At 43.2% G+C, this 16,692-nt stretch overlaps 1 protein-coding gene across 2 annotated transcripts in view; it reads right to left on the minus strand.

The window, feature by feature from the left end:
• Nucleotides 1-16,692, minus strand: part of pcdh7a (protocadherin 7a) — a 28,163-nt gene continuing 11,471 nt past the window's right edge. The window contains exons 3-4 of one of the 2 annotated variants that reach the window (XM_031559856.1): nucleotides 4,547-4,745; nucleotides 1-3,422 (exon numbers count right to left, since the gene is read on the minus strand). In XM_031559856.1, coding sequence (XP_031415716.1) covers nucleotides 2,878-3,422; nucleotides 4,547-4,745 — 744 coding nt within the window. In that variant the 3' untranslated portion in view covers nucleotides 1-2,877. Of the gene's footprint in view, nucleotides 3,423-4,546; nucleotides 4,749-16,692 lie in introns of both variants that reach the window. The other variant, XM_031559855.1, reaches the window with a different exon arrangement.

Consider the following 16,692-nt stretch of genomic DNA (forward strand, 5'->3'; position numbering starts at 1 on the left):
GAGGTTTGCAGGAGTTTTAATGTCAAAGTCAAACTTGTACAGGTAACATACCAAACCTTTCATTACCCTCTTCTTTCCCTCATATCAAATGCGATTTGTCTCATAATTACACTAAGAGAGTAACAAAGTCTCTCACATGAGCATAAAAACTGAAAAAAGAAAAAAAAAATATTAATTATTATAAGTGCAGGACTGAAGACCTTTTTAGCATGCCTTTCTGGTTAAAGTTTTCATCTCTCTACAAGGTAGTTCTAATATGGCAGGTGAGGATAAATGGGAGGAGTGGGCAGAAAAAGGTATGACTTTGCCGTACAAAAATGTGTGATTGTGTGTGCGTCTGTGTGTGTGTGTGTGTATGTGTGTGTGTGAAGAGAGAGAGTTTGTGTGCATGTGTGTGCGTCTAAATGAAAATTGGTTATCAGCCCTTTTCTAACCCTCCTCCAAACATCGGAATGGGAACTGGTATATGTGAATGGAAATTGTTGGTATAGCATGCAGTAGAAAAAAAGTAGAGTCTCGCGTTCATTCACACACATAAGCACACATTGATGCCCCCTTGTGTTCACAGATCAGATCCTCCCTCCCTCGCAAAATGTACAGTAATACTTACAGACTGCATTAAAACAGCAGTTATTATATAGCCAAAGAATCTGCTGTTTACCAAAAACAGACAAAATATGCAGAGCAGAACGGGAGCAAGTCTCTCCACGGAAAAAATGTCAGGTTCAGTTCATGCGGAATTTAATTCCTATTGAGACTGCATCATTATTAGAGCTGTGTTCTTTTTTTTTTAAAGAATACTACATCAATCAGTTTTTCTTGTCTTGTTTTGTTTTGTTCTTATTGTTGTTGTTGTTGTTGTTGTTGTTGTTGTTGTTGTTGTTGTTGTGTCCAGGCACTGAAGCACCAGCGCTCCTGAATAAGTCTGTGGGTCCTTAAGTTTGCAGGAGAGCTGGAAGAGCCGGTGGGGGTTTGGCATGGCTGGACCGGACTGGAGTCCCCAGCCTTAGGAAGGAAGGCTGCTCCGTGAAGACAGTACGATGGTGCAGGTTTCGATTCACAAAGGGTTTTAGCATGGCTTTCAATAAAAAAAGAAAAAAACAAACAGAGACTCGAGAGTCTCTTCTCCATGTGAGAACTGTACAACAAAGAGTCAAGATAGTGTGCAAGTAGTGGTGTTTAGGTAAATGAAAAGGAAATTAACAAAAACTGGAAAGAAAACAAAAACATGCTAAAATCTTTGGTGAATCTGGATCCCATTTCATTCACATTACAGTGTGGGGGGGTTTCAAGATCTGGCTAGCTAGAGGTGGAGGACGAGGAAGAGGGGAAGGTCCGCTTGGGTGAGAGTGGGGAAGAGTGAGGAAAAGAGTGTCAAAAAGGGCACCCTCTTCTGGCCAGGAAGTTACCCATGGACAGGGAGGGAGAGCAACCTCCCTTGTGGCATTAAGAGCACATGGGAGAAGTGGGTCACCACTGACAAAACTCACAAACAGACTCGTGATACCTGAGAGTTGTAGATAAGGTCTGAGCAGTGTCGGCCATTTAAACCATTGTCGTGCATTGAATGCAGCAATTTAATCCTTGAAAGCTGCCTAGGCTCTTTACATGGGTTGATCCAGCATTCGCCTCAAGATCAAAGGTTGCTCTCCGCCACTCTCTGTCCAGTTTGTGAAGGAGATTTTACACACCACCATCGCCTGGCTCATAATTCAGTGCCACACACACACATACATAAAGAGAGGCTTAGTCCCCCCACCCCCACCCCTCACAAAAATCTTTTGTTTTTTCCTTAACCAAATAAGCATTTGCTTATTATCATGCAGTGTATATTGTACAGATTTGGTTTATCTATGGTCTCTACTAGAAAGGAATGCTGTTGGTTCCTTGTATACATTATAGTATAGATGTACCTACAAAGTCATCTGAATGCCTTTCCAGGAGTACTGTTAGAATGATTAGGTATTCAAATATGTTTAAATGTTTTACATATTTTTATATATAAACTGGTCGAGTTAAAGCAGGCAAAATGCTATAGCTACAGTACTGATCTTAAAAGCAATGTTGGACGGCATTGGCTTGAGCACACAGGAACATACACCTTACACACAAAGAGCTGTGTGTGTGTTTGTACATGTCTGCACGATGAGGGTATGACCATTAACATGCATCTATTTGTTCACATATAAGAAATGTGTGCGTGTGTGTGTGCATGTGTGGAGTGTGTTGGAGTAAGAAGAATAAGACACATGAAAGAAACTATACAAGCGTGAATACGCCTCACTGCATTGAGTTTAAAAGGGGGAAAAAAGTGTAGGACAACTGTCACCATTTCTAGGAAAATGTGGAACGGTCTCTTTTCTGAAAGAACATAGTGTCTGCTCAGAGGTGAACCCCCCCATTTTAGAGACAGGTTAGGTCTTACAGGTGGCATTTTATAATGCCCTGTTGTCCAATAACACATGGAATGATGATATGCTTGACAGACTCCACTGCATTTCCAACAGTGGACAAGCAGGGGATTAGCGCATTTGTTCAGGGGTGGACGGAGCAGTACATTATCCTCACGACACACAGCTGGGGGTTACAGACAGGATTCCCCAGTCATTTTTGATGAACAACTGCATTCAGACAGTGAAAATGGATGGTTTTCTAAGTTTTCATTTCATTTACTATTTATTTGGCATAAGGGCTATGTCTGTTTTGACAGGTGTGTCACCCGTTTGGATTTTTTTTTAAGGGTCCTACAAATTTGAAGGAAATCAATGTTAGTGGACCTTCTCTCTCTCTCTACCATTCCATTTTTGTGTTTTTCATTGTCTCTCTTCCACTCTCTCTATCTCTGCCTTCCTTTCTTTCTCTGTTGCTCTTGTGGGCTCACAGGTACACCTCTCTGCGTGAGAGAGTGAGACAGGAGGTGGTCTTGTAGTCGCCGCCGGTCCGAGTGAGTGGGATGACCTCTGGGGTGCGCTGCTCCTCCTCCTCCAGCCGGCTGCGCCCGAACCCGGCACTGCTGAACGTGTCGTAGGAGGCCGAGGTCATCTTGCGGTTAAGCAGGTTGCGGTTGTGGTCGCCGACGTTGCTGTTGCGGTCTCCCAGTGGGTCTCCATTGGCCAGAGAGTCCCGGACGTGCCTGCGCTGGCCTTGCCTCCTCCCTCTCGAACCTCCTCGCTCGGAGCCCTCTCCGTCTTCGTCGTCCGCGTCTGGTTCGCTATCTTCGCCGTCTTCGTTGTTGTTGTTGCTGTCACCACCGACCCCCATGCCGGCGGGCGAGGCAAAGGTAGACAGGCAGTGCGGCTCGTTACCAGGATGCCTCCGAGGTGAGACCTGCACGGGCATCCAGCAGGTGTCGGAGTGGCCAAACTCGTCACACTCTCGCGTGCACTTCCCTGTCAGAGCCACATCGGGCAGCTGTCTCGGGTCTGTGAAGGAAGAGGTCGGTGTTAGTGAAACTGAATACTGGTATACAGACGTGAACACTGACGACTAATCCAATATGTGCTGACATTTACAATGACTGAGGGCTTATTTACCACTGCTTCCTAACTCTCAAAGGTTATTTACAAATGTGTAAGTCAGAACTTATCACTTGACAACCAATGAGTAAGACTCATTCAAAAGCTCAGTTCTCACAGTTCCCTTGAATCCCCCTGGATTTGAAGACGGCTATCACTTTTTGTTGAATTAAAAAAATTACTATATATATATACTATTTCAAAAGGCCACAACCCTACAATACAACGATCTATGGTGGCACGGTGGCTCAGGTGCTTGCACTGCTGCCTCACAGCAAGAAGGTCCTGGGATCGATTCCCGCATGGGGCGGGTTCTACCCAGGTCTTCGGTGCTCAGGTGGGCTATCTCCCGGGCCTTTGCATGTTCTCCCCGTGTTCACAAGGGTTTCCTCCATGAAGAACCCCAACAAAAAAACATGCAGAAGATAAGAAGAACAGATCGCTCTCCTGTCCGTCCCTGACCAAGACTGGACACGAGCACTTGGCCTGGTCCACCGGCGACCTCTTCAGTGTGTGTGTGTGTGTGTGTGTCTGTGTGTCCGCCCAATGCACGGGTGTGTTTTTGTGTCGCAACATAAAAAAAACGACTTTGATAAAGCTTCAGGTTATGTATGTAAAACTATTTCAAGCAATGGTTTTCTGTAATGTATCTTTCAGATTAATTTAGGTGCTTAAGCCACAGTTCCCATCTTTCGCACATAAATAATTTTAAACATGGCTGCTCTACAATGCACAAATGAGCTCAAAAACACTCCAAAACAAAAATCGTTGGCATTCCTTTGATATTTCTAAATTAAGCATTCCATTATTTTCCCTTGGTTTATTTATCAGGGTACCCATCCTTGTTCTTTCACGAGGGCATAGCTTCACTTAGCCTTCTGCAAGAAAATGTTTTCAGATAATTATGACACAAATCCCTTCAACTGAAACTGAATGAGAAGGCCTCATTAAAGATCAGCCCTTCTGTGTTGTGGAAGTGATTTCGTGTGGGAGCGTGTGTTGTGCTCGCGGGGCTCTTGGCTGGCACTCACCGTTCTCCACGTGCTCCTCCTCACCCACGCTGCCCTCCGGAGTGGTCCTCTCATAGCCGTCCTCTGGCAGGGGCAGCGCCCCGAGCCGCGGGCCTGACGAGCTCTTGCTGCTGGGCGTCTCCGAGTCCTCTAGGCCACTGTCGTAGCAGCCCGGGTCCTGGGGCTGGCTCACCACCGAGAAGGTAACACGCCGCAGTGTCTGCTGGGAGAAGGGACAGAAAAGTCACATGAGGATTATAGAGGGACTACCATCTGCTTGTGCTTAGAGAAATATCTTAATAGTCTCACTTTGGCAATAAAGACATCATGTCAGACCATCATGCTGCAGTTGTTTCCTTGGGAACCATTTCAATAATTATAATCAGTGGTTATTCTGTCTTAACGTCTTCACTGCTGGTTTTGAGAACACAACTACAAATAATGAAATAATGCAGAACATAGAATCAATAACTGAAATTTACAGCTGTCAATAATATTAAATTGGGCATGCGCATTTTTTAACAAACTAATAATAAAAGACACAAAAACACAAGCATACGCACACACATACACACACACATACACCCTGTGGCAGTGGCTCACAGAGAACAACGCAAAGAGGGAGGAGGACTCTGTGTCTTTGGTGGAACATTAGAAATTACACGCTGAAACTGGAGCATGTGTTTTATTACTGAAACAAAGGGCCCTGAAGGAATCAGTCTCTGAAGAGAAAATTTGTCCCCTTTCATGAATCCATACATCCATGCACATTCACTCACACACACACACACACACACACACACACACACACACACACACACACACACACACACACATTATATAACCAAATTGAGTTTCCATTAAGATAGAGTCCCACTAGAGGGAGAACTGAACTATTACAGATTTAGGGTGACTGGATACAGTAGGTCTCCAGTGACTGTGAGGAACTGATGGGCAGCTGCTCATTGCACAGTAACCACATGAACACGCCCCACTGTCAGGCTTAATCAAGGTGATAAGGGAAAGTACATGAAAGAGAGGGAGAGATGGAGGGAGAGTGAATTAGAAGGATATGACAGAAAGAGAGAGAGAGCGAGAGAGAGAGAGAGAGAGAGAGAGAGAAAAGAGGATGGGGAAATAAAGTAATGAATGTGAAAGATTAATTGAACATTTAATTTGACACTGGGGCCACATCAAAAGCTGAAGCTATGAGCTCCGTGGCCCCCTTGTCTCATAGTCAAAATGAAACAAACTCTTGAAAATATATTAAAGACTTGAATCTAGGTCTGTCTGCTCATTTTGACTTGATTCTGCACATTAAAATCCTGAAAAAAAGTGTTTATCAGTAGCTGCTGCAGTGTAGACACTCTATAGAAGCATACGCACAGTGATGTGCTTTGACTGCTACATGTCACTGGAGTCAATAGCATTTACAGGATGGAATACTGAATTGACTCTTGCCTGACGTGTTTCCAGTTACATCAAAACGTATGCTGCTTACAGTAAACAAGCCAATGACAGCAAAGAGCAGGTGGGGGTCATTACAAACATACGTCAGCAAGTGGATATACTGCCCATCTCTGATTAGTTAGCCTACAGTGCGCCATTAAAATAAAATAACCTCTGAAGCTAAGTGATGACTGCAGACAGGGGCACCCTCAGAGTTGTCGTACATGGTGCATACGTACATGCACTCAAGAAAGTCATGTCTACACAGTGTGCCACGCTCAAGGGGCAGCAGCTGATTTTCAGTAAACGTAGAGAAACCATTTACTTACGCAAACAGAAGTGAATAAGAGCACCTGGAGCATGGGACAGTAAAGACTGCACTGCCAAACAAGACACGTTTGAAAAGAAATAGGCTGATTGGAACATTATCTCATTATATAGCTTAGCCTAGTGTATGGTAGTTTAAAGGACTGCTTCAGACAACATGATTTGGCTCATTTTGCTGTAGTTTTGAGTTAATAAACTCAGTCGTAGCCGTCATCTTGGTTCCGCTAGCCATAATTAGGATTTCCTTTTGCAGCTCAGAGTGTTCCCTGAAAAGTCGCTTTTATGGGCTTGTTTTGTTTGCATTGATTGTGAGCACGTCAAGGTTTTTGGTCTTAAAATATAATAGACTATATAGTATAGTAATTTCAATGAATTTTAACGACGATCACTCGAGTTTTTTGCCTGTAAAATTTGGTTCCATGTCAATGTCAACAAGCAGCTGACAAAATGTGTCATAGCCATGTAATAGATGTCTGTATAGAATGAGTGCTACATTTCTCTTGTATCAAATAGTAAAGCTAGTACAGTTGTTTGATAGATTCTCATGCTTATCCTAAAAAAATTCTAGTCAGTATCTAAATATTTGAAAAAGTTATGACGAAAACATCTTATTTTTATGCTTCGGGTCAAAGCTTTTATTTTAGTTTCAATGGAAAACAAAGGAAAAAATAAGGGGACGACTGGCAAATCTTTCTCGCTTCAAATTACCAGACAAATCTTGGTTGCTAGCTCATTATATGAATCAAAAGTAACCAACCCTGGTTTTACACAGTCTTGTTTAAAAAATGAAACTCAGCCTTCCTTACAGTGAAACTGCCTCTCCCGGTCCCTGTTGTGTCAAACTCCCTGTGGGGTACACAGTGTGCATATTTTGCGTACAAGTGGGGGAGCCACTGACTACGAGACGTGCAAAATGTATGATGAAGTGAATTAAGTGATGAAGACGATTAAGTAAATGCATAATGTGTTGTATAATGTGTACAGTTTTCCTTACACTCTAAGGAAACTCCTGTCTGTTAGTTGCATCTCAATAAAATCAGAGATTTCTATCTCTTTAAACCTCTGCAGCACTCCATTGCCCCCCACCCACCCTCTTTCTCTCTCAAACACACACACACACACACACACACACACAGATGTCCCCTCTCATCTCTGAGGTCTTTCCTGTAGACTAATGTGAGCAGGTGGGACGCAATCTGACACTCACACTAATACTAGACATAGGCCTGAAAACAAACCCACAAACCCAAAGTACCCAACAGGCCCACTCATTTATGTAAGTCATACACACACACACACACACACACACACACACACACACACACACACACACACACACACACACACACACACACACACACACACACACACACACACACACACACACACACACACACACACACACACACAGCTCTCAGACAGGCCGGTTTATGATGTGCCCAATCAATGCCTTGCCCTTGACCTGCTTATGAGTCCCACTGGTGTGCTTCCCATAAGGACGATTTATTGACCCATAATTTCACTGTCTCTCGCTTTCTCTCTCTTTCTTCCAAACTAACACACTTTCTGCTGCAAGGCTATACATCCTGTGCTGTTGACCTTATAGCATCTAACAAATCGCAGAGGTACTCGAGGTCAGTGTTTGTCATGAGTCTATACAAGCCAGGGGATTTATCTAGGCAACCTAAACACAAAAAAGAGCAGTGCCAGTGAATAATCACATTGAAGAGGAAAAGTGATGGATTTCTGTCCTTGGTCCAGGCCTGACACAAGGAAGACTGGCAGCAGCTAAGGCATACTGTCATTTGAACACTAATAATTAATAGACTAGTAAAAAGAAAACAATTCCGGTGTCAAAGATGAAATATGAAATGTCTACAAACAAAATGTTTCGAAAAAGATAATGTTTATCTCTGGCCAGGTCATCTGCATCACCTGGAACTACCAAATATGTCAGAAATGTTCTCAGAGAGTGGTCAGAGAGACAATTAGTTCTGTTGACAGTTTATGTATTTTAGGAGATACAAGAAGGATCAATCTTGTACAAATTTAGAAGAAGCAATAGCATTTAGTTGTAAATCCAATAGAACACATAGGTATGCTACACCTTAAACTACCACGTTAGTTATAAGAGTTATACGCCTCAATACGTAAAACTAATGCTTTCGCATTATCAGTTACAGTAAGCAACAGAGCTTAACTTTGTCTAAAGAACAACAGTGCATAACGTTGTCTAAGGGACAACAGTGCATAACTTTGTCTAAGGGACAACAGTGCTTAACTTTGTCTAAAGGACAAAGTTGGAATCCAAATGGCTTCAGCAAAAAGTTCCTAATTCACTCATTAGGGTTCTAACAAGAGGCAGCTTTAGCCAACAACTCAAGACTCAACAACTTAATTTCATCCAAATCCTAATTGAAGAGCTCTTTCCACAGCGTAGGGTAGAGGGTTAACTACATTAGGCCAGGACTATGGTCAAATACCAATACCACTACTTAAGTAGCATCTGGTTCAGTAATCTCAAAATAGAGAAATTCTGATTTGGTGTGTGCTCTCTGGGTAAAACGGGTTTAAATTAAAGATGATGTCATTTGGAACTGTATATTTAAGTTAGCTGACTTTATAGTATGATAGGTATCATGAATAGATGCTCAAAGATGCTCAAGATGTTGGATCTATCCTGGGCTCCTGAGTAATCAGTAACTTCACTTTCAAAATGCTTTGACAGCATTTACTGATCAGAAAACTTTAAAAGTGATTCCTGCCTGTGAGTTATTGTGTACAATGCACACTGGTGGAGTACGGTAGTCTGTACAGTGTCTATCAAGTCTGACAAAGGGTAATGTTAACAAGTAGGACTGGCCGTATTTAATGCAATAATTCACCAATCACACCACAACAGGACTAAGGGATAGCCATGAAAGTTGGGATACTCAGGGGAAAGGGGACATTTACGTCTTCGTGACATGCTGTAGTATTGAATGTGACTGGTTTAGGCAGTCTTTCCTGGTTGTGTATAATGGATCTTAACTTCAGGAGATTTCTCTAAAAACCTCAAGTACCTTTTGTGTCTGTCCTCCGTGCGTGTGTGACTGTGATGTTTGTGAGTGTGTGCAAGTTAGCACAAAAGACAGTGACTTTTGGATTGGTTTACATGTCTGAATGGCATCAGCGCTCTCTATTGGCCCTGCAGTGGGAGAGGTTATACGCTTGGATGCAGGCCAGCGCTCCTCCAACGGCGCTCTTACTGCTAGAATGTTAATGGTGTGTGACAGCAAACATAAAAAGCCTCCTCCTCATCTGACACAGCCCATTTCCCTACACACTACATGTGTGTGTGTGTGTGTGTGTGTGTGTGTGTGTGTGTGTGTGTGTGTGTGTGTGTATGTGTGTGTGTGTACGCAGGACTGTTTACCAATGGCCATTTTGTGTATGTTAGTACATATTACAATGTGGTATGCAAGTTTTCCAAAAGAGGAATATGTAAAAGAAACCATGCATGCATGCTTGTGTGAGTACAACTACCCGTCTTGTAGTTTGCCTTGGTATGCATCTGACCACCATGTGGGATATGCAGTTATTCCCTATACTCTATTGTGTGTGTGTGTGTGTGTGTGTGTGTGTGTGTGTGTGTGTGTGTGTGTGTGTGTGTGTGTGTGTGTGTGTGTGTGCACACAAAGTTCAACTTACCCACAACACTAATTAGGACTTAACATTCATACCTAATGCTTCAAAGGAAATTAACAGCCCCTGATTAATTAGTCTGGGTAGCTCCTCTCCTTGTTACATGACTTTGCATATTCAATAGACAGAACACTGATAATGAATAAAGGATGGAGTCAGTCGTACATAGCACAAGGGCACTCAATTAATCTGTGTGAGGATCAGTTGATTTAGTCAGCATCTAAAACAACAAAGTGCAAAACATATTTTTGATATTTCTGACAAAAACATGACTGCCCATGCGGTTACCACACAAATACACAGGCCACATCAGGTTACATTTACAGTACCTCAGTCCATTAACACAGAGGATTTGACAAAGTAGACTAAACTACACAGCCTTGACATATACAGACATACAAACACAGAGACACAATCCTCCAGATACACGCATTACAGTAAAAACACGTACTTAACACAATCACACAAGTACACATACATCTCAGAAACGCACATCAAAGGTACTCAGGCATACAAGCATATTCACACAGAGACACACTAACAGAAAGGAGTCACACAAGCGTAGGAATATCTCCCGCCATCCAAACACCTCTAAAAAAATCCCCCCAGCCCACTGAGGCGATACCTGACTTCATAAGTAGATTCATTTGACAGGCTGATATGCTTCAGCACATGGATGACTGAGCATGTGTGAAAGCTGAATTGGCAATGTTGTCCTATTTAATGCAAGTGTTTCTGACACTCCACACACAGCTTTCTTTTTCATCGCAGCAGAAAGGTCACTGGCGTATCAGCGTGCCTTTGAGTGTGTATGTGGGTAAGTGAGGGTCTGTATGTGTGTGTGTGTGTGTGGCTGTGTGTGTGTTTGTGTGTGTGTGTGTGTGTGTGTGTGTGTGTGTGTGTGTGTGAAGCATGAAAATTACTGTCTAACCTGTCTTGCACCATGCTTCATTGCTAAAGAAAAAAGATGCCCTTCTCTCCTTTCTCTCATTCTCTCTCTCCTGCTCTTTCTCTTCCTCCTTTGTGCTCTGTCTCCTCTCCTCCTCCTCTCTCTTTTGCTAACCCTTCCATCATTTTTCTCTCTATTACCCCTTTCCTTCCATACCCTAGCTTAATGTCATCCTCCTTTCTCCTCTACTGTCTGCCCTTCTCTACCTCCCTCTCTGCTTCTCTCCTTCCCTACCTCCCTCTCTGCTTTTCTCCGTGGTGGGCTGGATTCCAGGTGATTTAGAGGGGGGCTCAGCAGTATCTGACTATCAGCACCGGGGCTGTGCAAAGAATAATAATCACCATGCAGAGAAAGAAGCACTGCAGAGAAAGAGCGAGAGAGAGAGAGAGAGCGAGAGAGAGAGAGGGAGATAGAGAGGGAGAGGGAGAGAAAGAGAGGGAGAGAGGGGAGAAAAGAGGAATGAGGGATAAGGTGGACAGAATATTAGAGGAAGCATAAAGGAGGGTGAGAATGAATGGCAAGAAGGAGGACAGATTCAGACACACACATACACGTACACAAAAAGACCTGTGACACACATACACACATACACACAAAAGGATTCATGTACACACACACACACACAGAGGCATGGATTAGCGCATATTAACTGCAGCCTGGGAGTCATCTGATCGCCGCAAAGCAGTCAAAAAGCACAGCGCGCACGAGAGAGAGAGCGCCCCTAGTGGTGTAACTGTGGAATATGCTGACTTGTCATTGCCATTAAAGCCACAATCCTCCAAACAAAGCCATTGTGAGATTTGAAATGCAGACTATTGTGTCATATACTGCTCAGTGCAACAAATTAACTTCTGTCATTACACCACTCAATCTTTGAATCCTGACACAACACGTGTGCTTAATGGCTCATGATGAATGACTATTCTTTTTTCTCACTCACGTTCATCTCATTGTCTAACATTACTGTAATAACCTGTCTGTTTATAGTGCTTAACTATGTCTCACAACCTGCAATTAAAAACCGCCCTTTCTCCTGAAGCACATCTTTTATACCAACTCAGTACATTACATTATGGCCATAATGTGAATTCAACCAATGTCACTGTTCTTTTAAAACCCATTAAATAAAACCCATTCTGCACTGTGTATGCTGTATGCCTTTGTCACAGTCAACCAACAATCCACAATGAACATGAGTGTCTATATGTGTATGTGTGTGTGCATCTCACTCTCTCTCTCTCTCTCTCTCTCTCTCTCTCTCTCTCTCGCACACTCTGTTCGTCTGTGTGTGTGTGTGTTTATTACACACAAGGGGAAATAGATGTTCATAAATTCTCTCTGTATGTGTGTATTTATGACTTTGGTCATGACTCACTCAGCTCAATACACAACTGCTGCTATTGTGTGTGCTGAAATAAACAGGATGCCCCGAGTACAATCTCGCTTTGTGCACATGTGTGTTTATGTGTGCCTGTAACCATTACTGGGTGTTTGTATACTAATACTATAGAGACATCCACAGAGGTGTTAATGCACACACACACACACGCACACGCACACGCACACACACAGACACACACACACACACACACACACACACACACACACACACACACACACACACACACACACACACACACACACACACACACACCAACACACCAAAAAAACCACACATTTGCCCGCACAACAAAAGTTCCACAAACCCTAAGAAAGAGAACAGAAACCTTTTCCATCACAAAGTGTACTACACTACCAGTAAACTACACTAGGGGGCAGTCTAAGGTTTATTTTATAACACGCCTCTCATTTGCTGCAACTTTCATACTCAAGAAGACAGTTTATATGGAGGAGCCAGGTGAGAACTAACTCATTTTACTCAGCAACGAAAGCATCATGGAGTTTAACCACATATCCTCAACATGCTCACTAGGCATTTACTCCTGAGTTTTATACAATTTACACTGTGCAGTTACCGCTTCAAATTAATCACGGGAGTGCAGTAATATGATTAATTAATTTAACGTAGATAGAATCATCCACCATGATATAAATACCTTCTCTGAGAAAGTTGAGCTGAGGTAATTATTTATTTCATGCATGAATAGACTGGGGCTGTTTTGGAGATCATGCGTCACACGGAGAAATGGGCCAAATTACTCCCAACAGAAAACGTCAGTGACAGTCAATATCTTGTCCACTGAGTAATTAATGCTGTTGAAGGCATCCACTGATGTTTGTGAAATAGGGCACTGAATTCTGTTATTTCCTTTTAAGATCCAGTCACCTGTACTTTTAACATAAATAAACAATCAAAACCAGTTTATTAAACTATTGGCCATTTAAAAGTCTTTGTGGTCAGACAACAGACTAGAACACTGTATTTTAGTGTTTAATAGTTCATGGCTGTTTTACCCAGTGACAGAAGGAGAACACATTGAAGAATCTTAAATGTCATACATTTACATGCTAATGTATGTATTTGTGACTCAATGTCTTAACAACAGCTCTCTGTTGTTTGCAGGATCCTATGTGCGTAACTGTGTGTGTGTGTGTGTGTGCGTGTGTGTGTGTGCATGAGTCTCTATGTGGAGGTTACCAGTGAAATAAATACCCCATGGTGCTGACAGGGATACTCCCACTCACATACGCTATCTCCTATTGTCCATGAACTCTGCCCATCCGGACAGTACAATGCCTATGCTGTGACTGACCACATCTGTGAATAATGCAATTGTGTGTGTGTGTGTGTGTGTGTGTGTGTGTGTGTGTGTGTGTGTGTGTGTGTGTACGCACAGAATAATGAACTGAATAAGGATGTCCAGTCTTGAATTAGCGACACCCCTACACTGGAATAAGACTCAATAGAAAACCAGGCACCACATAATACCCCTCTCTCAGTCCATAAAACAATGTGTGGGAACAGACACAATAGGTGATAGAGGGTTTAAACACACACACGCATGCACACAGACACACACACACACACACACACACACACACACACACACACACACACACACACACACACCTACACACACACACACCTACACACCTAAAAATACACACACACACACACGCGCGCACGCACGCACACACAGACAGACAAACAAAAAATCACACACTCACAAACACACACACCACACACACACACCCAAATAGCCTACACTGCATGATCCTAACCTCCCAGTTGTTTACTGCTGGAACCCACTGGCCCTCTAGACACACACTAAGCCTTAAGCCTCTGCTTCTTCAGGGTCCTGCTGGGGGCCTTGCTTGCAACCATCCACACACCTCCCACACACGACCTCACACAGGGTGAAGGCACAACACGGCAATGGACAAAGAGCCCAGAAATTTGTCACAGCAGGCTGTAGTCGCCTTGACAATAGCACCAGTGTCCATGCATATATGTGTGTGCCTGTGTGAGTGCCCGTGTTTGCGTGTTTGTGTGTGTGTGTGAGTGTGTGAGAGAGCGCAAGAGAGCGTGACAGAAGAAAAGAGAGAGAGATAGACAGAGTGAGAACGTGAAAAAGAGAGACTGAAGAAAGACACTGCTGTCTTTATCCCATGCCTCAGTCTGTATTGTTCTCCTGATGCAATGCCTCATATTTTTATATGCATGACGATACCACTTCATCGGGTATTTTGATGCCCTTTGAGACAAAACTCCTTTCAAGTGAGGCAAATTGAATGTATCTCACGACTTATCCAGTTTCTACCAAACAGAATCTACGTGCTTACAGTAATCTAATATCCTCAAAGTAGGGGTGGGGGGTTTCAGGGACAAGAAGAGTCAATTTAATTGTTTTGCCGCTATATAAATAAAATTGAATTGAATTGAATTGAAGTGAAATGAATGAACAAAACAAAGAGAAAATATGTTTTCTATTACAACTAAGAAAATACTCAATATGAATTAGAAAGAGTGAGAGAGAGAGAGCGAGTGAGAGAAATAGAGTGTGTGTGTGTGTGTGTGTGTGTGAAAGAAAGAGGGAGATAGAGAGAGAGAGTGTGTGTGTGTGAGAGAAAGAGAGAGAGAGAGAGAGAGAGAGAGAGAGAGAGAGAATGCTTTGTGCCAAACGAGCAGCATGGCTGAAGACGCATAGCTGAAGCGTAGCCAGTCTTGACAGACATGGCACTGGCGTGACCACCGCACACTCGCGCCCCTTCTGCCGCCGAGGCCGGGTGAGAAGCCAGCGACCGAATCGTGACGTGCTGCGGCGGAACGGCGAGCGGGGCCACAGAGAGCAGTGGTGGGCGTGTGTGAGAGTGAGTCAAATGCAGGGTGTCAGTACTTTTCTCCGCGAATATCCTTCTCTCTCACACCAAAAGTGATCAAACGACATTTGAGTGAGTGAACAGCAATGCTTGGACATCACATCCACTGTGATTAGCGTAAGCCTCCAGCTAAATTCGGCATGTTGTCAAACGGCTAAAAATAATGATTTTATAGCGATAATAGTGCGCAAATAATCTTTGTAGACCATTCCCATGGCTCAACACATGTTATCTTCTGTTTGTTATTCGTCTCACATTATTTTTTTCTCGACTCCTTGATTCTTCTTCCGGTCGCTCTTTAGATGTGCGCCCTCCTTCACTGCACCAATCAGGAGCCAGCACTTAATCTCCCAGGGAACATGTTTGTGGCCTTAATTGGGCATTTGATTTGCATGGCTTTGATTTAATTTTGAAGGAGTGAGGATTTTTTGCGGATGGTAGAAGGGGTGGGGGCCAGCTGTGGTTCATCTCCCTGAGGCGCGCGCGCGTGTGTGTGTGTGTGTGTGTGTGTGTGTGTGTGTGTGTGTGTGTGTGTGTGTGTGTGTGTGTGTGTGTGTGTGTGTGTGTGTGTGTGTGTGTGTGTATGTGTGCATGACGAACAGACAAAAATAGATAGATAGATAGATAGATAGATAGATAGATAGATAGATAGATAGATAATAAAGCAATGAGTTATGTTGAGCAATGACTCCTATCTGACTTTCATGAAGGCAGATGTGCATCCCTTGCATGCTTCAGAGCACTGCAGGATGGAGCCTGCTGCAGTATTCAGGTTAGACACTGCGTGGGCTGTCCCCTCTCATCTCTGAGGTCTTTCCTGTAGACTAATGTGAGCAGGTGGGACGCAATCTGACACTCACACTAATACTAGACATAGGCCTGAAAACAAACCCACAAACCCAAAGTACCCAACAGGCCCACTCATTTATGTAAGTCATACACACACACACACACACACACACACACACACACACACACACACACACACACACACACACACACACACACACACACACACACACACACAGACAGATGAACAGAGTATCAAAGGTCTGAGTCTATGCTTAGACTTGCCTGAAGGATGGAGTTTGAAGGTGGATAGCAAGCATCATTGCTGATCTCCCAATGCTCTATCCCTTCCCATCCTTTCAATACTCATCCTCACGCACACACTCCTCCACACCAGAGGATTGGAAAGAAGGAGGCTTTTAAAGATCCTAACACTGAACAAGTACCACCTATTTTTACACTTTTATTTTAAAAATGTCTTATCGTCCTATGTTCCTCTCTCTCTCTCTCTCTCTCTCTCTCTCTCTCTCTCTCTCTCTCTCTCTATATATATATATATATATATATATATATATATGCTTGCACTCTCTGTCCTGGCTAAATCATATTGAATTTTTAATACCCCATCGCACTCACTTTTGCTGTGGCCATCACTTGCTTTTTCTGTCAATCATTCAATCACACACAC

The sequence above is a fragment of the Clupea harengus genome, chromosome 22 (assembly GCF_900700415.2).
Source record: "Clupea harengus chromosome 22, Ch_v2.0.2, whole genome shotgun sequence".
In the NCBI taxonomy this organism is placed as follows: Eukaryota; Metazoa; Chordata; class Actinopteri; order Clupeiformes; family Clupeidae; genus Clupea; species Clupea harengus.